Below are 23,998 nucleotides of genomic sequence, written 5' to 3'. Positions count from 1 at the left end.
TGACCCACAGAGCCAGCCGAGCCTTCTCCATGCCCACCACCCAGTGGTGCCAAGCAGAGATGACGGCTCTGGCTGCAGGGGCCTTTGACCTCTCTGGTGAGATGCTTGTGATTTCTCATTCTGCTGCCTGGCCCTACCTCTGGCTAGAAGGCCCATCCATCTGTGTCTGGCCGGGTCTTCCAGAAGGGTACAGTCAGTGTGTGGTTACAATTTCTGAGCTCATTGGCGTGAATTTCCTGGGGAGGCTGACTCTTGGGGCCCCCTCAGTCCCGTATACCTGTCTAGTGAAGTGAAAAGGACAGATTCTCCACCTGGCAGGCAGAGGATGGTTCTGAGAAGTCAGTAGGTTAGGTCTAGGGAAAGCAGAAGCTACAGACTCAGGGTTCCAGTGCAAGGCTGCATACACTAGAACCCCTGGCCTAGACCACAGGAGGTCAATGGTTGTCAACTTTCTTCTCTTAGTATTGCTAACTTTAACTCAGAGGACCTTAAGGTGGTTTTGCTTATCTGGATTATACCTATTGATGTTGACTATACCAGATATTTAAGATGGAAAAATTTTAAATATTTACTAATTACTTTAAAATCATTTAAAAGCTATTAAGTGTTAACATAAATAAAAGATAATTATATATTCTAAAACAAAAAAAAATGTATTTAGTAAGAAAAGCCTCGTTGTTAATGTCAAGCCTAAATGGGACTGCATTTAGCCTGTTATGGTACTGTAGGTGTGCGCCCTCCAGGAAATACCACTGTATATTCATGAGAGAAAGAGGCTAAATAAGGCCAGTAACTATTTCTCTGTGTTTGAAGCAAGGCCTTCACTGTGTGGCCCTGGCTGGCGTGATACTCATTATATAGTCCAGCCTGTCATGAGACCTGCCACAGCCATTCTGTCTCAGCCTCCCAAGTGCTAAGATTACAGGGGTACTCCACCAGCCCTGGTCTAAGTATTGGAGAAACTAGCTGTAGGTTTTATTCTAGTGGACCCCCTAAAAGGTTCTCAGGGGTCCCCCCCATAGACCTGTACATGGACTCCACATGGAGAATTGCTATGGTGTTTTTTCTCACTTAGCTGTCGCATACACTCCGTCCCAGCCACCCCCTGTTCCTTCTGTCCTCCCTGTCTAGGTGGTGCAGTGGGAAGGCCCCGAGTTAGACTAGCCAGATCCTGCTGCCTCGCATCTCAGCCTCTTAGTGTTTCCAGGCCTAGGTTTCCTCATTGTGCATGGAGATGGGTATTTTTCCAGGTGGGTGTTGCCAAGTTCAGTAAGACAGGAACTGATCTGTGGCCCTGAACACTTCCAACCCACCCCTGCCAAAGGAGCCAGAGGGTGGGTAGACTTGGACCTGGGTCTGTCTACAGGTTCCTGGCCCCAGTAGTTGAAGTGGGAGTCTCAGGAGAGGCACATGTTGGAAGGCAAACCTGCTCAGGCCTCATAATAGACCTGGCTTTGGAAGTGCCTGTCCCTCTTGGCTGCTGATCCCAGGGCTCTGAAGCAGCAGACACTCAAGGGGTGGGTGCTGGCCTTCTGCCTCTCACCGGATAGGCCGGGGAACTCCAATCACACTGTCCTTAATAGGGTCGGGTGGGTTTTATGGACTGTCAGCCACTGGGCTGTGAGCTGACTGAGTCCCACCCATCCACTGTTGGATGCCAGGGCTGGTCTGTTTGGGGAGCCCTGATCCGTGGTAACCTATGTGAGCTCTCCCCTTAACCCTGGTCTTTACCCAAGGCTTAAATGCCCTGCCTTTGTTTTGGTGAGTGCTGTCCTCGAACTCTTAGCCATGGGATTGGGTGATCTTTAGGGTGGGTGCTGCCTCTTTTCTTCCCCTTCCCCTCCCTCAGCCCAGCCAGCAAGGGTCACAGGAGCCCAGTCCTGCCCTGCCTTCCTGACTCTTCTGACACCTCCTCCTGCCCTGCACTTCCTCAGAGCAGTGCCATTGACCCAGGGGACATGCTTCACCCACACTCAGCGTGGCCCAGCCTGGTGCTTACTCACACGACACCTGAGTCACCTAACTGATGCCTCGGGCTCTCCGTGTGGTTAAGGCCCTTTCTAGTGCTTTGTTTTGTCTGATTTGGCTTTGGGGGCTTTCCTTCCTTTTGTACTAATGTTTCTCTCTGATCTTATTTGCATTCAAATTACCTCACCAGGTGGTTCACCAATCAGAGGTAAGAATGCTGTCCGTGCATCTCCCATGCCACACCACACCACGCCACGCCACAACTGTCGCCGTCGGTCACCTCCACTCCATCCCGTCCAGTCCGTCACCTCCCCATTCCCATCCCGACCTCTCCAGTCTCTTCATCTCCAGCTCCAGCCCCACGACACCACCGGCCACCACACACCTCCACTCTCAATCATTCCCTCCTGTGGACTCATCCATTACAAGTCTGCATTGTGGAGATAGCAGCTGAGAGCACCCCAGGATGGCGAACCCTGCTCCCCAGGCCTCCTAGGCCAGCCCCAAAGAACGGATCCATTTGGTTCCCGTAGTGAAGCCTAGCCTGCCCCTAAGGCTGGCATAGATGGAGACACTTCCTGTAAGGTTGGGGAGCATGACCAAGGGTGGCCTTTTTCTTGAGAGCCTCCTTTTTCTTAAAGTCTACTATCTTGGTCCTGTGGTCAAGTGAGGACCCTCCCCTGCACATCTTCAGCAGCAGGGACTGGAGGTTTTAGACTACTTTAGATGCAGTAGGGAAATGAACAGACCCACCCATAACTAGGGCACTTGACCTGTCAGCTTGCAGTCCCTCCAAGCTGCCTTCAGGTAACAGGGCACTGTAACCTGTTGGTGAGAAAGCATGGATTCTGGACTCCTAAAGATCAGGGTTCAAGTGTGACTCAGCCACCTCTCAAGTCCATCTCCTCCTCTTAGACTTGGAGCCAGGCCAACCTCCTTCAGGGCCCTGAGACTTACAAGAATGGGGTATACACAGTTTGTCATCTACGGAATGGCAGTTTCCGTTTTTATCCTGTAATTTTCTTCCCACGTTGGTCAGTATTTGTGGGCACATCTAGACCCTTGCTTGGTTCAAGGCTAAGAGTGCTCAGGATGGAAGTTGGGGCTGGGGGTAGTTGCCTCTTATGGGATGCTCCTCGTCACCCTGACAACAGGACTCAGTTCCCTCCCCTGTCCGTATCTCCCTGCACGTGGACTTAGCACATGCTGACCCTGCTTTCCTTACTACTGGGTCTGGGTGTCGATATCAGATTTGGAGACATCTGTGTACAAATAGACTCAGGGTCTATATTGGGTCTTAGTTAGCTCTGTATGGCTGTGAGAACACCACGACCAGAGGCAGCTCTGGGGAGGGAAGGGGTTATTTGGTCAGCATGTCCCCATTACAGCCTGCCATTGAGGGAAGTCAGGGCAGGACTCAAGCAGGAGCAGGGACAGCGGAGGATGCTGCTTACTGACTTGCTCTCCATGGCTTGCTCAGCTTGCTTGCTTTTTGTGCAATCCAGGACTACCTGCCCAGCATTGGCACACCCACAGTGAGCCGGGTCCTCCCACATCAATTGTTAATCAAGAAAATATCCCACAGGCTTGTCTATGGGCCAGTCTGATGGGGGCTTTTTCTCAATTGAGGTTCCCTCTTCCCACATGACCAGCTTATGTCAGGTCGACAAAAACAACTAGCCAGCAGAGGTCTCCTGACGAGACTTAGGCTCTTGTCACAGGGGTTTCTTCCTTCTGTTGTCTGTGACCCCAAACCAGGCACTGTTTCTTGCCCTCAGCTTGTGGCACCAGCTACCCGTCTCCCCCAAGCCTCTGTTGAGCTGACCTTGGGCAACCCCCCCTCGCCAGGGCCCCGATGTGTGCCTGCTTGAGCGAACGTGTGCCGTAGCAGTGTCCATTCATCCCATGAACGTGGCACGTTGGCTGCCGGTCAGCGCCGTTCTTGTAGGAGCTGGGTATTTGGCTTGTGTTCCGATACGCTCTGGTGCCCGTCGGGAGGCTGAGGTCAAGGCCGTGGAGAGAGACACCAGCCCTTTTCTCTTTTGTGTGGGTGGCACCCCCTCCTGCTCTACCTGCAGCCCTCACCTTCTGGTGTTCACAGCCCCTCCTGCTGCCCCGGGTGGTGGTCGAAAGAGAAAGAGCAGGCTTGGAAGGAGCTGTAGCGTAGACTCATACTGTCTCCCCCTAGGCCTGGGCTGTGCGAACACAACTTGGAATTCCCTCTGAGGTTCCTGTCCAGTTAGGTGGGGCCTGGCAGGTTCTGTCTGTCCTGTGTGGGCGTGATTGTCAGTTGGGGTGGAGAAAGAAGCCCTTTAGAGCTGTTCCAGCTGTTCTTGCAGGAGGTGGTTTTCTGTCAGACTGTGTCCTGTGGGGGCTATTAGCTGTCCGTTGGACTGTCCTGTGTGGGTGTAATTGTCTGTCAAATTGTTCCAGGGAAGGGCACGGTGCTTTGCCCTGTGAGTTTCTCTGTCACAGATAGCTTGCCCAGCGTGCTTTCACTAGCAGTTTTCAAGGGTTTATTGCTGGGGAGGGGTGTGTGGTCCTTCACCGTGGGGTTCACTCACTTGACCCGACAGGACAGGTCCCAAATGCAAGTTTCATGCATCCGTGTAGAGGGTCTTCTCAGCTACCCGCACCCCCAGTCTTGGCTCCTGTCTGTCCGTCTGCGGCCAGAGCAGCCCCTTAGGGCGCTGGCCCGAGCGGGAGCCCCCGTCTCCATTAGCCTTCTGAATTATGCAGGAGCCTTGGTGGGTCGAAGCACTTTAGCAGGACCGAACTGAGGAAGGTAGCCGGAATGGGCGGGGCTGGCAGGGTGGGGGTAGGGTGGGGGTGAGGGGCAGGCTGCTGGGCACCACGCCCCGAGGCAAGCCCCTTCCAAGTAGGTGATAGTGTCTCAGGCTCTTGCAGACAAGGCCATGGCTTGTTTAGGAATTTCTAGGCCTGTGGGTTATAGGCTTTGGGACAAGTAACTGATAGGCATGACTATTGGTAAGCAGGCCTGAGGACTGTGGACAGACAGCTCCTGGGTAGTAAGGACATCTTGCTTCAAAGTACGAGTTCCTGGTTCTTGCTTAGAGGGACCTGGCTTATCAGAAAGAGCTTCCTGGAAGCCACACAGGCCCTAGGCTGTGGCGGCCCAGGTGAGCCGCAGCCGCCGGGGCTACACGTGTCGTCAGGGCCTCCGTGTTCCAGGCCACACTCAGCGTGGACGGTGCCTGACCTCTTGTCTGTGTCCCCACAGGTGCCTTGCAGATCGAGAGCAGCGAGGAGTCTGACCAAGGCAAGTACGAGTGTGTGGCAACCAACCCGGCGGGCACACGCTACTCGGCCCCCGCGAACCTGTATGTGAGAGGTAAGAACTCGGCCACCCCCGGCTCTGTCGTCACCTCGGAGCCAAGCTTCACCTGCCAGGCATGCTGCCCAGAGACTCTGAGGCAGACACTGGAGGGCCTCCTCGGCCCAGCCTTCCCCTCCCACTTCTTTTGCAGCAGGACCAGCAGCCACCACCTCGGTAGCTCCCACTGGGCAGTACCAGCAGCAGCCACCACCTCGGTAGCTCCCACTGGGCAGTACCAGCAGCCGCCACCACTTGCCGCCTTTCCTTCCAGGCCCTTGGGGAAGCAGACACTCTCCCCACCCCACCCCCTGGGAGCATTTGTATCTCTTGTAGGTCCTTCCTGCCTGGGCCTGAGCCCTTTGGGAGTCTGGAGCCTTCTAAGCAGGCGTGTGTGTGTGTGTGTGTGTGTGTGAGAGAGAGAGAGAGAGACAGAGACAGAGACAGAGACAGAGACAGAGACAGAGACAGACAGAGACTTTGCTCTTTTGTTGTTGTTTGTTGTTTTGTTTTGTTCTTTTGGTTTCTCAAGACAGAGTTTCTCTGTGTAGTTTTGGAGTCTGTCCTGGATCTCATTCTGTAGACCAGGCTGGCCTCGAACTCACAGAGATCCACCTGCCTCTGCCTCCCAAGTGCTGGGATTAAAGGCGTGCGCTGCCGCCGCCCGGCTTGACATTGCTGTGTGTGTGTGTGTGTGTGTGTGTCTTTTGTCTATGGGGGGGGGAGATAGACACATGCGTTTGTTTGCATGTGGCTGTGCATGCCTGATCTGACTTTCCTCCTGCCTACCCCAGCAGGGTGGGCTCCAAGACTCTGACTCTGGTTCTGAACTTTGGACTAGATGGGCCTTCCTGGAGGAGCCTACTGTGTTCCGACACCAGTCCCCGTCCGTCCGTGTGTGTTCCCCCCCCCCCCATGGTAGGGTAAGGCTGAGGTAGCTGTGCATACCGATGGGTATATTGTCTTGGGTGTTCCTAGTTGGAGCTGAATGGACTGTGTGCTCTTTATAGTTGGGTCTGCTGCTGACAGTCTGGGGACTGTTTGGGTGTGCACAGCCTCTCTTCACAGCCAAGGGGATCAAACCCTGGCCCTCTCTGAGAATACATGGGATAGTCTAGAGAGCATGGCGCCCGGGCGAGGCCATGGAAGCCCTCTACCCACACTGCCCCTTCACCTGGCCCTCCAGTACAAATGGATGTCATTAAAAGTTAAGTTGCCTTTCTTAGGGGATCACTGGGGCGACCCAGCTTCCCTGCAGGGGTGAGTCTATCCCGAGAAAGGTTCCTTTTTGAGGATGGTCTGCCCTTCCTCTAGCTCGTGGAGCCTGAGTGATGGCAGTGGCCCATCTTAACTCTCAGAGCAGTTTGGTAGACGTGCTCACTCAGGGCAGAGAAGAGCAAGCTGCAGCTGTTTACTGAGGGCCTGCCATGCCCCGGGGCACAAGTTGGTTCTGGAGAGGCCATGGGTGTCAGCCTGTTAGGTGAGCAGTCCAACAAAGGCAGAGGAGGCATTTGTTTTGGGCTAATCGTGTTCCTTCATGGGGCTTGGGAAACCCCTATCACTGCCCCTGTTGTTAGGTGTCCTGTGAACCAGTTCAGTGGAGATGACCCACTGCCTGTCTTTAAGAATGCCGTCGGGACAGAGACCAGGGACCCAAACATTTGCTGAAGGCTGAGAGAAGTAGAGATGTAAGGAGCAAGCCTTCACCCCAGGCTGACCCAGGCTAAGTATCCAACAAAGGCACAGAGTCGGGCACGTTCCCTCTGGGAGGTGAGCAGCTGAAAAGACTCTTGGCAGTGGCCAGCCTCCTCCCTCTTCAGCCACAGTGTGTCAAGTCCCTGGCTGCACCAAGGCAGCCTCTGTCTGCACCTGGCTGTGCCAGAGAGGAGAATCGAGGCAGAGCCTTTGTAAACCCCAGGCCAGGTGATAAAATGCTGCTTTATGGCCGTTTCCTAGGGTGAAGCGCCCAGAGGCTGTACCAAAGCAGGAAAAGGCCACCCAGATTCCAAACGGATGATAGGGGCGCCTTAGCTAGGCACCACACCAGCCAGCCAGCACTGTCAGGCTGTGCTGTGGCCCTGGTGGCAGGTGGCGCTCATCTCTGGAATTGTGTGGAGGTGGCTGCCAGGGCACTGACCAGGAGCTCTCAACTCCTTGGAGCATCCCTGCCTCCAGAGTTCCCGCTATCCACTTCCAGAGTCCCCACCGTCCACAGGTGATTGACTTGGACATGACTGTAGCTGGATCCTGCTTTATCCCATCTCCTGGGATAAACTCCACTTAAAAGAGCGTTGGGAGGTGGGGGAATATAGTGCTTCCTTTACCGTCAGCTCTTCCTGTCTAGAATCTAACACAGCCAACCTGGCTTCTGGCCCATGCCACCTCTTGGCCCTGCCTCATATCTAGAATCCTTCTAAATCCATACTGGCCCTTTGGGTCTAGGATTTATGTGCGTAAGAAAAGCCCGGATCCTTGGGACCCTTGCCCCATAGTGTTCCCAGTTTTCTTTTTACGCCTAGCAAAGCCTCATCTGCCCCGAGGAGTGCTCTGGGACAGCCTGTGTCCTGCTAGCCACCGGCTCTGTATTTGGAACCCTGCATGTGGGTGGATAGGCATGGAAGAACCCCGCCTCACCCTGGTGCCTATCTGGTGGCGTCTTGTCTCTCAACATAGTGGCTTCAAGACTTCCTTCCATAGTGGTTCCTGTTACTACCCAGGCATGGAAGTCTCCAACTCTGTCAGGGTCTGAGCATCCTGATTCAGGCCAGTGTGGATTATAGCTCTGGGTTTTGTTGTTTTTTGTTTTGGTTTGTTTTTGGTTTTGGTTTTTTTGTTTGTTTGTTTGGTTGGTTGGTTGGTTGGTTGGTTGGTTGGTTGGGTTTTTTTTGGTTTTTGGTTTTTGTTGTTTTGGTTTTTTGGTTTTTTGAGACAAGGTTTCTCTGTGTAATAGTGCTACCTGTCCTGGATCTCGCTCTGTAGACCAGGCTAGCCTCGAACTCACAGAGATCGCCTGCCTCTGCCTCCCGAGTGCTGGGATTAAAGGCATGCGCACCACCACCACCCAGCAGCTCAGGGGTTTCTTCACGTTAGCACTGTTGACATTTTAGACTGGATACATCTCTTGAGGGCTATTCTCTGCATAGTAGGGTGTTTTAGAAGCATCCCTAACCAGCCAGGTACCAGTGCCTCTTAGTCAAGCCAGTGTAAATAACCCCAGGTCTGGAGACACTGGCAGCCAGAGTCAGTTTGCCCCTGTGGAGCCCCTCTGCCTCCTGAGCCCTTCCTCTCCGTCTCTAACTTAGTTCTTCTGTGTCTGTTGACGCGTCTTCTCAGACTTAGCCTCCCCTCACTCTCCCTCCGTCCCCCAAACTGTCAGGACTCTGACTGCGTCTCTGAGGCCCTGGGGCTGCTCCCACCAACGGGGCGGTACGTGTAAAGCTCCCGGCATGCTTCCAGGTGCACAGGAAGCCCGTGAGAGTCAGCTGTCTGGGTTTCTGTTGGGATAGCGCCGGGGGACACACATCGTGCGTCTCCATCTGACTTTGTTCACAGTTGCCTGCAGGTCCGCCCACAGTCTAGCAGGCCCAGGCTTGCTGGGTGGACCAGCCTCTTTCTCCATCACCATCTGACTCCCTCCCCGAGTGACTCATTTTCTCCTCCCATCCGCGGCGTGTCTCCCTCCCAGCTCTCAGGCACACAGCTTCCTGGGCCTTGGCAGAATCCTGCCCTTGGCAAAGCCTGGCCCTACCTGTACCACGACTACCGTCCTCCCCGTTCTCTTCAGGGACCTGACACCCGAGCCGCTGCTGTCTGAGATGAGGGTGTTACCGCCCAGCCTTCCTTCCCACAGGCATCCAGACGTGCTCCTCACACGGGTGGTGTGCGGCGTGGGGCTTCCTCACGGTGGTGGGGCTGTGGGGGCTCGTGTGCCTTGGTGGGTTTGTGATCTGGGGGGGCCCTGGCCCCGGAGCCCCGTTTACCAGGTCTGTCTGAGCTGTGAGGGTGTGTGCGGTCTGGGACTGGCCCATGCCCCACTCTGCCCCCCCCCAGTTCTGCCCTCACGGTCCCTGGCACCTGCCTGGTGGGTCCCAGCCCTGTCCACTGTGTCCCTCCATGAGTCCCGAGTCTTTCGTGAGCGGCGTGGTCCGTGTGCACCTGTGTGCACGTGTGTGCGCGAGGGGCACAGGAGTCTTGTCTCGTCTCTGTGCTGTGTGGGCAGATGAAGGTTGGCCTGTTTTTACTCTCTCTGTGTTTCTCCTTGTCTTTTTTTTATTCCTCCTCATCCTCATCGCACTCTGCCATCAACCCAAACTCTCATCTCTCAGATCAGCGAGAAGGTTGGTCTTTTTCACTTCTTACCCATCTACAGTTCGCCCACCGACTCTGCCCGTCAGTTGGGACCAGCGGGCTTGGTCAGCTCCCTCAGGCTCGCTCCAGCCGTGCCTGCCCGCCAGTTGGCCTCTGCTCATCAGTGTGTGGGCTGGCTGGCAGGCAGGACCAGGGATGGGTGGGCAGGCCTTCTGCCCTGCATGCTCCTGCTGCGCTTGAGTCCCCGACGCACTGTGTGTCTGCATGTCCCCTTAGCCAGGCTCCGCTGCTGGAGCGGCCACGCATGCATGGTGCATGGCACAAAACCGCACCCCACCTTTGCACCCAGGCCAGGCTAGCTCTCTGTTCCTGGTGCAGTTCAAGAATGATTGTGGAGAGCTGTGGTCAGAGGGACTGCCAGGGCTGAAGTGCTTGACATGTACAGGGGTTTGGAGAAGCCTCTACCGTCTGTCTCCCCACCCTTATGTAGGCCATGTTTGCCTAAAAGAAGCCAGAACTGCAGGAGACAATAGGAAGAAGCTAATTTAGAATGAGTTGTCCCTTGAGATCTTGCAGTATCCGACACAGTCCTGCGGTGTCTGCCCTGTCCTTGCGGCCCCCAAAGCCTTATCAGTGCTCTATGAAGCAGACTGGCTGTTTGAGACTGAAGACCAGCCGTGGTCTACCTCTCCAAGACAGTGAGAGCTGTGGTACAAGGCAGGTGGCATCACCTCGGCACTGTATCTTTTCTTTCTCCTGCCAAGTCCAAACCAAGGTCATCCCGCCTGCCTAGACCTCTCAGCCTGAGCTTCCCAGCCAGCCTCTGTTCCTCTCCAAGAGTAGAGTCTATGTGACTTCCAGCTAACAACCCTCAGCCCCATGCTGGGCAGTGGCACTAGACATTCAGATCCAGGTTGCTTATTCCTGGAGTGACTGGATCATCAACTGGAATGTGCTGGGGCCTTGAATAGCAATCCAGCTCCAGTGTAGGTTGGGCAGGGCTTCTAGAAACTCCTTGGGTCCCCTCCCAGAGCTCCCACTACTGGGCCAGCAAGGGGCCAGTGGTCCTTTACCTATCCCGTGGTCTAAAGAGTCAGAGTTTGGGCTTTGCGTGTCCAAGGCAGAAGCATAGGACAGACCCAAGCTACCAGGTGCCCTCTGCATCTTGATCTGTGGTTTTGAGTTTACTCCAGGAGGACAAGGGAGCCGGTCAGGAGGAAGGCTGCAGCCTGGGCTCAGATATCAGCATAAGCCTCCATCCACACGCACCCCTGAGCTCTGGGGCATTTCGGTTACACCTTTTTGCTGACCGGGCGGATCTGCCAGGGCGTTCAGAAAACACTCATCAGCAGACAGCCCAGTCCACAGCCGTTCCCCACACACCCACCCCTTCACCTACCCTCTGCATCCTTTGTCCCTGCCTCCACCCACCCTGTGGTCCCACCAAAAATAAGCACATACACAAATATTTAACGGGAAGGAGAAATGAGTTTCTAAATATTCCGGGGGGATTTGCCGGGCTGGTAATTTGTTTGGTGCTGATAATTGCATCTTACATTTTTCTAGCTTTACTTAAAACTGTGTGCCGGGTGTGCCAGCATTTAATTACTGCTCTGCGGCAGCCACAAGGTTATTTATTAAAGAGTTATTTTATCTTGATACAGTGGATCCTGCCCCTTATCCCCTCCTTAATGTTGTGTTATTTTCATCAGAGAAATTTCCGCAAGTGAATGCAGATTGCGGGGCTGCCTCCCCCTGCGATTAGGCTGTCACTCTACTGAATGCTGATGCCTCTGGGCGCCGCACCGCCCTGTTATAGGGGGTTGTCAGCGCAAATAATTAGACTTAAAAGTTACAGCTGAAATATAATCCAGAAATGGCAGGGCCCTGTTTTGGAAATTGTCTATAAAATGTCAGCGCTAAGGATGCACAGAGAACGGTAATAGAGCGCCATTGTTGGAGCCTGAGAGCAGACCCCTAAGAGGGTTTCTCCCAGTTCTTCCTTCCCTGCTGATGCTTCCGTCAATAGACCAAGTCCAGGGTGAGTCGAGTCCTGGTCCCCTTGGAGGCTTTGTGCTTCTGGCATCACGGGGAGGGTGGTGGAGCTGCTTTGTTGACGCCCCAGCCACTTCCAGCTGTTGGCACAGGGGTGGCTGTTCAGGCAGGTCAGGACATGGGCCCGTGAGCATCCAAGACGCTCCCTTGCCCCTTCCCCCCCCATACTGTTCTCTGCAGATGTGCTGACCTGCCTGTGTGCTAGGAAACTGCTCTCCAGGACTCTGCACATGCCTGGGACCTAGTGCCCTTAGGTGTGAGTGAAGACGTGAGTGGGACACCTGGGGCCTGGAGTTGAGTCCCCTTCCTAGTACTGGGGTAACCCTGACTTCATACTTCTCTGTAGCCCCTCGAGTTCTCCCTGTCACCGCATCTTGGAGGAAAATAAAAACCATTCTTGGTACCTGTTCCTCCGGGGCCTCAGTTTTCCGACTGTGGCTAGAGGTGGAGGCTTTTGAAGGAGTGGCCAGGGCACTGGCCTGGCTTTAGAGGCTGACCCATGCGGTCTCTGCTGGGTCTGAAAACACTGTCCACCAGGGATGATCTGGGGGGTAAAATTTGGACGTGTTGAGGTGTGGGCCTGAGGTTTATGGACCAAGGACCTGCTTCCTGCAGCAGAATCTCCTGGCTCTAACACCCAGTGGCCCCTTCTTACCTTAGGGTTCCACCATTAACTAGAGCCAGACTTGCAGCCTTGACCTTTCCTTGGCATAAATGTCAAAAGTCCCATCGGTGTGCCATCTAGAGCTCCATCTTTCTCCAGCTTTGCCCAGCCCTAAAGGTCTTCCCATAGCCTCCTGGGGCCTCCTTCAGCCCTGTCAACCATGGCTTTCGAAGATGTGAACGTTGACCACACAGGCCTAACCTTACTGTCCATATAGAGGCAGACATGCCACTTCCCATGTCACTGTTGACTCTTCCCCCATCTGCAGTGGAGACACGGTGGCAATGGAATGCTCAAGTGGCTTCCTTCTGGGCATGGTGGTGCATGCCTTTAATCTCAGGACTCAGAAGCCGGAGGCAGGTGGACCTTATTTAATTCAAAGCCAGCCTGGTCTATATAGTGAGCTTCAGGATAACCAGGGCTGTATAGACCCTGTATCAAAAGAAAAAAAAAGAAAAGAGTGGCTTCTCCTGCCTTCCTTCAGCGCAGATGGCAGCTGGCCTGGAGGACAGGGAGGCAACTCCTGTCTTCTGGACCCCTCCATTCTTTGGCAGGCCTGGCCCTGGCTTACAAGCAGCCCCGTGTGGCTAGTGCTCACCTTGTAGCACCCACCTCTGAGACCTGCTCTGAAGCCCATGGAGTGTCCATGCCCATGGCAAAGCCTGTCTGTGCCTCACCTTGTGCCGGCTGAGAGGTTTTGAAGGGGAGTCTGTTGTCGTGGGACACTTGACAGCCAGGCCCCCGGGACAAGACTGTTCCTTGCCGTAAGAACTGCTGTGTCTTCGATACCTTGTCATCAGCCATGTGGCCTCCTGGCATGAAGACACATGGTAAATTGAACTGGAGAGATGGCTCAGGGGCTAAGAACACTTGCTCTTGAAGGGGACCGAGTTCAGTTCCCAGCACCCACAAGGCAGCTGGCAACCATTTGTCACTCCGGTTACAGAGGCTGCAGCACACTCCCCTCGCCTCTCTGGGCTTCAGCATATACGTGGTACACAAATACCTATGCAGTACTGTGCTAGGGATTGAACTCATAAATTTATAAATAAAAATGTTAGGGCTGGAGAGTTAGCTCAGTGGTTAAGAGCACTTGTTATCACAAAGGACCCAGGTTCGATTCCCAGTATTTACGGGAAGCTTACCATCTCCTTACGCATCAGGCATGTATAGGGTGCAAAACACTCATATACACAAAATAATAATAAAATAAATCTCAATAAAAAAGATTATGCCGGGCAGTGGTGGCGCATGCCCTTAATCCCAGCACCCTGGAGGCAGAGGCAGACGGATCTCTTGAGTTCGAGACCAGCCCGGGCTATACAGAGAAACCTTGTCTTGAAAAACCAAAAAGTAAAAGATTTTTTGAAAAGAGTGATGTAAGAAACCTACTTATAGAAGCAAATGCAAGCAAAACAAAGACTCCCTTCAGTTACAAGACTCCGGGGTGTAGAGGAGATTGGCTGTCGGGCAGGGCTGGAGCCAGCTCTTCAGACAGCATGGTCAGGCCATTGTCTGTCATTGCTTCCCGCTGTCCTCCACTGCTGTAATCTTTGTGCTGGAGCAGGTCCTCCCGTGCCCTGGGCACGGCTCCAGCCTGCGCTCAGCTGCCCCCGTCCACTGTTCCAGCTCCCACCGCTTGTGCAAACAGCCACAGGTTGTTTCTGGTCCAAAGGTTGTTTCTCGTTAGCCGGATCTGGATCACACACTCCATGTGCCAAGAATGGAGAGAGAGGCGGCTCCCCTCGAGAAAGCGAAGATGGGATTGGAAGTGCTGCTCAGTGGTAGATTCAAAACCTAGCGTGTATGAGCCCCGTGTTCAATCCCTAGCACTCTTTAAAAAAAAAAAAAAAAAGGAGGGGTGGGAAGGGAGGAAAGGAAAGGGTGAGGGTGCTGCTTGTGGACAAGGCAGGAGTCTGGACATGACAATACACTCCTAACAAGACCTGGCGTGCGTCTGGAGAACAGACCAGGTCTGCCAGCCGTTCGCTGTGGCTCATCGGGGCTGCCAGTGTTGGGATCCACCTGTTGGGCTTAGTGAAACAGCCGTAGAAGGTGTGGAAGCAGGTTCTACACAAGGTCCTCGAGACTGGGCTGGCCACAGAGCATCAGGAACCGCGCGGGAGCCTGTCAATCAGGGGAATGCCCACTGTCTGTGGGGAGAGTGGGAGTGGAGAATTGAGAGGTAGAGGGCCAGCGGAGAGCTACTCGAGTGACCCCCAGAAGGAATGGTGGTAGTTTGGATGTTCGTAGTGGCATTTACCTATGTGTTTGGAGGGAAATTGATGTTGAAAGAGGTCTTGGGCAGCCTTAATAGAACCTGGTGACTTTCACTAAATGTCTCAGCTCCGAGCTTCAGTTTGACCGCAGTGAAATGAGGTGAGGTTGGACCTGGTGCTCTTCCCCGGTGCTTTAGCTCTGCTTCTGTGCTCTGGAGCTGAGTGAGATGCTTGGTGTGTGGTACTACGGGTCCTCTGCATGTCTGGGCTCCCCAGCAGGAGTCCTTAGAGGCCCGTGCTCTCCTAGTGTGCCCTTGGGTCACTTAGGCTTGCTGCCTGTCCACTCTGGCCCTTTCTGTAAGGGAGACCATAGGAACCTCTGCCAGCAGCTGCATGGCCTGTCTGTATGCCAAGCATGCCTATGTGTGGCTAGGTCTTGTCCACCTTACCCCTCCGCATGCTCTGAATGTCTGTGCCAAGCTTGCAACTTGAGGGGTTGGTTCCGGGCTGTGCCCCTGGACTGAGAAGCTCAGGACAGCTTCTGGCCAGGGAAGTCCAAGGCTGGGGGTCGCGGCCAGGCACGGTCACCCTCGTCCTTGAGACCTTTGCTCACTGGTGCAGAAAGCCGTCTGTTGGGTACCCTCATCATGTTACTGCCATCTTCATGCCCATCCTGCCCGCGGACCACGTCCCTGGCCCGCCCAACCCCTTGTCCCTGTACTAGCCCTCCTAAGAGGCAATCCACGTTATGGGTCCCAGGCTGACCTTAAGCACAGCCAAGGTCCAGCAGGTGGTTGTGCCGTTTCCTCTTCTCTCCCGGGGCCGTGGCCTGGAGGTGGAGAGTTGACTCCGGAGAAAGAAGGTGGCCATGTTACTCCCGGAATGACTCTTGGCCCTGTCCCAGCCATGCTCTGAGGACCTGGATTTCTTTCATTGGTGCCCCATCTGGTCCCTCTGGAGACACAGGAGGCGCGGAGTCAGGAGAAAGCAGGGTGGTCACTGGAGGACCACCTGGACTGTGGCTCTACCCAGGCCTGGCTCTTGCACTAAGTCCTGTGTGACCTTGGCTGAGTGTCCCAGGCTGTAGGATGGGAGCTTGGTTGCAAGTTCTCACCACGAGGTGTTCCAGATGGTCCCTGTGTGCAGGGGCCACGTCTAGTCCCAAAGTGAGGTGGGAAATGGTGAGCCAGGCCCCAGGGACACCACTCCTCTGAGCATGGGCTTGGCTCTGACAAGAGAGGCTTCCTTGATGAGGGGCCCCTGCCCTTCTGTCCACCCTTGTGGCCTGCCCAGCCTGTGAGCGCCTCTCTTCCCTCCTCCCGCAGTGCGTCGCGTGGCTCCTCGTTTCTCCATCCCTCCCAGCAGCCAGGAGGTGATGCCGGGTGGCAGTGTGAATCTGACGTGTGTGGCAGTGGGTGCACCCATGCCTTATGTGAAGTGGATGATGGGTGCCGAAGAACTTACCAAAGAGGACGAGATGCCAGTTGGCCGCAACGTTCTGGAGCTGAGCAATGTCATGCGGTCCGCCAACTATACCTGCGTGGCCATCTCTTCATTAGGCATGATAGAGGCCACAGCCCAGGTCACAGTAAAAGGTAAGTGTACGGGATGCCTCCGCCAGCTGATACCTTCCTCTGTCTCGGGGGACTTGAGTGGCGGGTGAGCGGGAGCTGGCAGATCTGGGCACAGGCAGGGCTGAAGGATCATTGCCCTCCTCTAAGGTAGGTGCCCCAGCTCTGGGCAGGTCCTTAGGAAGAGGATTGGTCCTGGGAATAGCTAGCTGGTATTCCCAATTGTCAGGCATCAAAGTGAAAGTTGATTGTGCTTTTTTAGGGAGGATACGGGACAGGGGCTCTTATTATTCCTGTTTTACAAGTGAGCGATTCAAATGCATCTTTTGCCCAGGGTCACACCAGTGTAAGTGACAAAGCAGAGACCTAGCCTTGGTGGCCTGAACTCACAGCCTGCACCACCAGTTAGCAGGAAATCCGTGGATTGAACAGCCTCCCGGTGAGAGGGGCGTCATGGTAGCTAAGGACGGCCGGGGGAGGTTTTCTCTGCCTAGGCCTCTGGGGACGGACACATATAACATTAATATTTATAATCTTAAAAAATTAATTATTAAGGATTTATTCAGTTTATGTGTGTGCTTGGTGCCCATGGAGGCCAGAAGAGAACATCAGATCATTTAGAAGTGGGGTTTATGGTTGGTTGAGAACTATCATGTAGGCGCTAGGAATTGAACCCTGGCCCTCTACAAGAGCAACGAGTGCTCTTAACCACTGAGCCGTCTCTCCAGCCCAAAGTATGTCTAGTATTTTTATCTATCATCTATCTATTTATTTATTTGACACACGGTCTCAGTATGTAGCTCTGGCTGTTCTGGAATTCCCTCTGTAGACCAGGCTAGTCTCAAACTAGTGATCCAACTGCCTCTGTCTCCCAAGTGCTGTGACTAAAGTCCCCACCTTGCCCAGCCATATATTTAGTATTTATGTGACAGACTCTGCCATGATCTCCCTGCTTCTATTCTTGTCTGGCTTTGACTCATCCTTCATTCTGCAACTTGAATGGTCCTCTTTTTTCTTTTCTTTTTTTTTTTTTTCTGGGGGTGGGTGGTAGGAATGGAAACAATTCATTCTGTGCTCTGGAGAACTCACTGTTGTAGACTAGGCCAGCCTTGAACTCAGGAGATCCTCCTGCTTCTGCCTCCCAAGCGCTGGGATTAAAGGCGTGTACCAATGCCTTTAACTTGGGTGGATATTTTAAGATGAACTAAGAGCTGGGGACCAGTTTGGTTGGTGGAGCCCTTACCATGTATGAAGCCCTGGATTCAGTTCCTAGTACTGCAAAAAGCAAGAGTATGTGAACCAAGATTGTGTGGTCCACCTGGTCCTCCTTGAGTCCTGGATTCGCTGGGATGGAGCCAGGGCCTCACACCTGCTTTTGAGAAAAACACTGCTGGCCGCCTGCTGTTGCCTTTTATGAAAGCAAAAGGTAGCTTTCTTCAGGGGCTCACAGTGCTCTCTCTGGGAGTCACCCAGGCACACCAGCTGCCCTCCCACACTCAGTGCCAACCGGCCACACGGATAGACACTGTAGAGTCCCCTTGCCTGCTCCTGGTCCACGGTAATAGTCCGTGGTCCACCATCTCCCTGCAGGCCTCGGCACTCTGAGACTTTTCCTGTTCACCCCATCTGAGGAGAGGCCGTGTGTTTTCCTGCTGTCCTTGTACACAATTACCATCAACTCATTTGCTGATTATTTCCCCAGGGTGTAAATTTCAGAAAGCAGGGATGTGACCACGAGCCACTGTGGCACCAAAGTGGTGCCTCGTATTTATTCTTCATGGAGCGAACATGGCCTGGGGGTTTGCCACCTTCACTTTGAGCCAAGTCAGGGGGCTTTTTTGTTTTGTTTTGTTTTTGTTTTTTCGAGACAACGTTTCTCTGTGTAGCTTTGGAGCCTGTCCTGGAACTCACTCTGTAGCCCAGGCTGGCCTCGAACTCACAGAGATCTGCCTGCCTCTGCCTCCTGAGTGCTGGGATTAAAGGTGTGCACCACCACTGCCCAGCTCTTTCTGAACTCTTAAGGCCAATTCCTTGAGAGATACTACAAGATACTACACACACACACACACACACACACACACACACACACACACACACACACACACACACACACACCCTGTTACACATACTTGGTACAAGTGAGTGTAGGTGAGTAACAAGCAGGTCTGCCTGGTCTTGGTGTGAGCTGTGTGGGCCTTCACAGGACCAGGCCTGTTAGGTGAATCACATGTGCCAATGTGATGATCACTGGGGGGCAGGGTCCCCAAGAGCAGTGTGTTACACACTAAAGGGCTCAGGGCTCCTGGAACCGCCAACAGACTTTGTTACGGTGTCTCAAGTAGCTGCCCCTAGAAGTCCCCATAAGCTCTTCAAGCCTTTTTTCAAGTGCATTGTGGGTGTCAGCCCCACTCAGGTGGACATACGCTGCATTTGGATGGTGCCTTGGATATGTTCTCAAGAGTCATGACCTCCAACAATTCTTTCTCCTCAGCTCTGCCAAAGCCTCCAATTGATCTTGTGGTGACAGAGACAACCGCCACCAGTGTTACTCTGACATGGGACTCTGGAAATGCAGAGCCTGTGTCCTACTATGGCATCCAGTACCGTGCAGCTGGCACGGAGGGCCCCTTCCAGGAAGTGGATGGTGTGGCCACCACCCGATACAGCATCGGTGGCCTCAGCCCTTTTTCAGAATATGCCTTCCGTGTGTTGGCTGTCAACAGCATTGGACGCGGACCACCCAGTGAGGCGGTGCGCGCACGGACGGGTGAGCAGGCCCCCTCCAGCCCTCCGCGCCGTGTGCAGGCCCGAATGCTGAGCGCCAGCACCATGCTGGTGCAGTGGGAGCCGCCCGAGGAGCCCAATGGCCTGGTACGGGGATACCGTGTCTATTACACGCCAGACTCGCGGCGCCCCTTGAGCGCCTGGCATAAACACAACACGGACGCTGGACTCCTTACCACCGTGGGCAGCCTGCTGCCTGGCATCACTTACAGCCTTCGTGTCCTCGCCTTCACTGCCGTGGGCGATGGCCCACCCAGCCCTACCATCCAGGTCAAGACACAGCAGGGAGGTAGGTGGGGGGCCGCGTTCTGGCTAGACAGATGGCAGCAAAGGCTTGGCCAGGGTCCCTCCTGCTCCCTCCGCCTGTGAAATTTGGAGTTGGGGGAGGGCGAGGGTGCCGTACTCTACAGATGTGTGGTCACCGGGGGTCAAGGGAGGTGTCGTGGAGCTGACGGTGCCTGGGGTGGGCCTTGCAGTGCCTGCGCAGCCTGCAGACTTCCAGGCCGAAGCTGAGTCGGACACCAGGATCCAGCTGTCATGGCTGCTGCCCCCACAGGAGCGGATCACCAAGTATGAACTGGTGTACTGGGCCGCAGAGGATGAAGGCCAGCAGGTGAGCCACGAGGCTGGGCAGCGGGGAAGGAGGCTCCTCCGGGTCCTCTGGGGTCTGTGATGGGCACACCTAGACAGGTTCCAGCTCCTGGGTTTCTCTCTGCGGCCTTGGCGCTCTTGGAGGCTCTGTAGTTCTGTAACCTACACCACTGCCGTGCTGGAGGCCGCGTCTCGAGTCTGCCTCTGGTCTCTTGCGTCTGTGGCCTTTGTGCTCTATTGTCCCAGCCCTGACGTTTCCCCCGGGGCCATAGATCCCTGCTGGTCTTGGTGACCTTTGAGGTGGCTGTGGTATGAGTCAAGCCGTGTATTTCCTGGGAGGCTTGTGTGACTGTGTGGGGTGGGGCCTGACACAGAACCACAGTGGGTCCCCTGCCAGCTGCTTGCAGGCCATGTGGGGAATAACCTCTGAGTGGCCTTTGATATCTGAGCAGTCAGTAAGTGCTCTCTGCTCTTCCAGCACAAGGTGACCTTCGACCCCACCTCCTCCTACACTCTAGAGGACCTGAAGCCTGACACACTGTACCACTTCCAGCTGGCTGCCCGCTCGGATATGGGGGTGGGCGTCTTCACTCCCACCATAGAGGCCCGTACAGCACAGTCCAGTAAGTGCCTGCTTAGGCCACACCCGTCACATCTGCTTAGGCCATACCTGTTACAGCTAGGCTGGGACACACCTGTCACATCTGGGCTGGGACACACACAGACATATTCCCTTCCCTTTCGAGCAGGTGGGTGGTCAGGTCTGCTGAGTCCAGTAGTGGACTCCAGTCTGGGCTCTTGAGTCTGGACCCCAAGAAAGGGACAGGTAAGTGTCCTGCTAGTCTCTGTCCAGGCAGTGGTTGCCTTCTCTGCTCCCCACCCAGCCTTCTGACCCTTTCTTACCCCTGTGACCCCTCCACCCCACACAGGTAAGTTCTGTGTCTGTGACTCATCTTCTCTGTCCTCCTCCTTCCATACCTAGATCATACCACTGATTTGGTGGGCTGCCATGTTACAAACCTGCCTAGGTGCCTGACTTCCCTCCCCGGAGCCCCACATCTCATCACCACGTCCCCTTCCTCATACCCGACACGACAATTCCTTGGGAGCTGTGTACTCTCTCTGAGGCCTCTGCACTCAGGGACAGGTCCATGAGAATGTGACTGTGTGTGTGTGTAGGACCACATGGCTTGTGTGACAACAGGACTATGTAGAACCCACTGTGAGAGAGAGTGAACACCTGGCCTATAGCACCTGAACGTGTCAGTGTGTCCTGGGTGTGACCCTGTGACTGTGTCTGTCTGTCTGTAGCTCTCTAGCTCCCCAGAGGAAGATGACAAGATTGTGGAAGTGTGTGTGTGGGGGCGGGGGGGGGGGGGGGTAGTGTGATACTAGAAGGCCTGTTGGTGATTGGTATGCCACTATCTGCAGGGTTGCCTATTGGATAAGATGATCATGGTATGATGGGCTGAGTGGCATTGTGTCCCAGAAACCATAAGCATGGGTGGCAGTGTCAGTAAGGTCCTTGTGATATGGGACTGTGTGTGCAGAGGTCCCTGACTTTGTATTCATAATCTGCTGTGCTCTTGCTGGGGGCCATAGCCGACGTGCTCTCAGTCTGGCGGCCTGGCCGGAAGACAAGGCCTCTCTATCCATAGGGCCCCTACAGAAGACCGAGACGTACAGTGTGCTTGTAATTACCCAAATGAGCTTTTAATTGTATTTGTGTTAAGCGAGATGGGAGGGTGGACACACCACTGGTGAGAGATCAAAGAGAATCGTCTTGGAGATGTGACACTTCGCCGAGGCTGAAGCAGGGGTGGAAGCTAGCTTAGGTCAAAGCTCACTATGGTGGCCCTAGGCGGGGACGCTGCCGACCACTGTTCCCGGAGCAGCTACACAAGCTGTTAGCCGTCGGGGCTGAAGAACAGGAACAGCTCTGCCTGCTCCGTGAAAATGGCCTGGTGGCCCATGAGGTCGCTTGGAGGCCTTCTCAGTGGAGGAGGTAAAGGTTGGAGGCTTGGCTCAGGTGGTAATAGTGGATGTTTGAGTTATCTAGGAAACGGACTGGCCAGGACTTGGTGATGGATGGAAAATGGAAAGCAGTGGGATAGGGATGTGGAGGTATATAAAGAGCACACTGCCCCAGGACAGGAAATGGATGGAAGCAGGTGTGACCAGTACACCTGGTTTCCGACACCCTGATTCAGGATGCTGTGTCTGTCGAGTGTAGAAGTGTGGTGGTATGGTGACTGAGCTGGAGGCAGGCCTGAGAAGACTGGAAATGAAGTGAAATCCAGGGGTGGGTGATATAGATATATAGGAGGATATGGAGATGATAAGATAAAAGGGTAGATTAATGAACCTACTTTTAAAGAACAACTTGTTTAAAATGTTTTACATTGGTATAGATTTTAGTTTATGTTTAAAATGTTTTACATTGGTATAAATTTAGTTTATTGATACAAACTTGAAGTTAATTTTGTTATACTGTATATATATATTTCTATTCTTGTTTGAGGTATTATGTTTATGTAACTCATTTAAAATTGTAATGGATAATTAAAAAATAGATTAATAATTAGTCATCTATGATAATCATATCTGTAGCCATGTTAGTTAAGTCTTCTAGGTATACATAGATATATTTCAGATAGATAGGTAATCTTCAAACACTTCATAGACCTAGAGAATATGGCATTTAAATAACTTAAAATTCTGTTGACGTGAGACACAATTGCTCCTGGCTGCAGTGTCCCCCTCCTCAGCCTTCCGCTTCCCAGAATTCTCCTCTCTCCTTGTCCCACCTACTTCCTGCCTGGCAACCTACTTCCTGCCTGGTCACTGGCCATCAGTGTTTTATTTATATAGAGCAATATCCACAGCAGGTGGGAGGAAGACAGGACGTTTACGAAGGTGGACCTGAGGCTGCTGCTGAGTGGCCGAAGGAATTGGATGTAGTGGGGAAGCAGACTTGGAGGAGATGTGAGGGGCTGTGGGAGGTAAGCTAACATGCTTAGATGTCATCAGGAAGCTAGCTGTAAGGGGACTGTGGTACCTGGAGGGCCTGTGGCATTGAGGAAGGGTTTTCTTTTAAGGCAGGAACTCTTGAAGTGCATCTAAATGCCGTTGTGAGAGGTAGGGCAAGGCAGGAAGCATGGAAAGGGGACAGCTGGTCAAGTCTCTGGAGGGAGAAAGAAGGGGGCAGAGTGTGGGTGAGGGAGAGCTTGGCCTTGGACTCCACTCTTGAGAGTACAGGAAGAGGGGGGCTGGTAGCTGGAAATAGAGAGAGCTACTGTAGGAAGGCGGCAGCAAGCTTCCGGGCCTGTAGGCAGAAGGAGCTGGAGGTTAGGGAACTGTGGGTTGATTGCGTTATCTGTAAAGTGGCGGGCCGAGCAAGATAGAGTGGACTTCAGCAGATCGCCAGAGAGCCAAGGGGAGGGGGGACCTCCCCGGAGATACAGCTTCTCCCCGGCCTCAGCGCTGCCTTGTTATGTATTACCTGGTATGGGTCAAGCAGTGGTGGAAAAATCAGGGGCTGGGGAGATGACTCAGCGGATTAAGAGAGCTTGCTGCATAATCATGAGGACTTGAGTTCAAATCCTCGGCACTCACATAAACATTTGGGCCTGGCCACATGCACACCTATAGCGCTGACACTGCTGAGAGGCTGAGAGGGGAATCTCTGGGGCTTTCTGACTGCCAGTGTAGCATGGCGGTCAGTGAGAGACCGTCTCAAGGGCATTAGGTGGTGGTATATTAGAGCAGGGTGCCCGGCATCGTCCTCTGGCTTTCACATAAGTGTGCGCAGGTGCACGTACCCACATATTCACATACACGTGCACCACACACACATAAAAAGAAAGATGAGGAAGTGAGTGTGGGATGCTGTGAGAATGGAACACTGGTGCACTGTAGCAGGAATCTTAAAGGTTCTTACTGATAAAATCGAACCCGAGGCCAGGTATTGGGGTGAACACTGGAAGGTCAGAGAGACAGAACAAGCCACAGCTATCTCACCTCACCAGTTCCTCAGCTGGTCCTGTTTCCTCAGACTGGAAGCCTCTGAGTCCTCATCCAGAATGAATCCCAGCTGAACTGTGCTGCTTCAAAGCCTGAAAGCTTAACCAGCCACATGCTTAACCAGCCGAATGCTTAACCAACCAAATGCTTAACCAGCTGAATGCTTCTAGTTTCTGGTCTTCACGCCTTATATATCTTTCTGCTTTCTACCATCACTCCCTAGGATTAAAGGCTGGCTTCCTGGGATTAAAGTCGTGAGTCACCATGCCTGGCTGTTTCCAATGTGGCCTTGAACTCACAGAGATCCCAGATGGATTTCTGCCTCTGGAATGCTAGGATTAAAGGCGTGTGCTATCACTGCCTAACTAGTGGCTTTTTTGTTCTCTGACCCCAGATAAGTTTATTAAGGTACACAATATTTTGGGGAACACAGTACCACCACAGTGCACCTTAAGTCAAAGCTGAATTGAAAGGCTGTAAG

At 53.7% G+C, this 23,998-nt stretch overlaps 1 protein-coding gene across 20 annotated transcripts in view; it reads left to right on the top strand.

Moving 5' to 3' along the window:
• Positions 1–23,998, top strand: part of Ptprf (protein tyrosine phosphatase receptor type F) — an 85,125-nt gene that overhangs the window by 36,771 nt on the left and 24,356 nt on the right. For 11 of the 20 annotated variants that reach the window (XM_076564907.1, XM_042271742.2, XM_076564900.1 and 8 more), the window contains exons 5-10: positions 2,159–2,176; positions 5,210–5,320; positions 15,874–16,143; positions 18,611–19,192; positions 19,380–19,516; positions 19,973–20,117. In XM_076564907.1, coding sequence (XP_076421022.1) covers positions 2,159–2,176; positions 5,210–5,320; positions 15,874–16,143; positions 18,611–19,192; positions 19,380–19,516; positions 19,973–20,117 — 1,263 coding nt within the window. The remainder of the gene's footprint in view (positions 1–2,158; positions 2,177–5,209; positions 5,321–15,873; positions 16,144–18,610; positions 19,193–19,379; positions 19,517–19,972; positions 20,118–23,998) is intronic. The other 9 variants (XM_076564897.1, XM_042271744.2, XM_042271743.2 and 6 more) reach the window with 1 other exon arrangement.

This window comes from Peromyscus maniculatus, chromosome 2 (genome assembly GCF_049852395.1).
Source record: "Peromyscus maniculatus bairdii isolate BWxNUB_F1_BW_parent chromosome 2, HU_Pman_BW_mat_3.1, whole genome shotgun sequence".
NCBI classification, from domain to species: Eukaryota; Metazoa; Chordata; class Mammalia; order Rodentia; family Cricetidae; genus Peromyscus; species Peromyscus maniculatus.
This window is presented reverse-complemented; position numbering and strand designations above follow the sequence as displayed.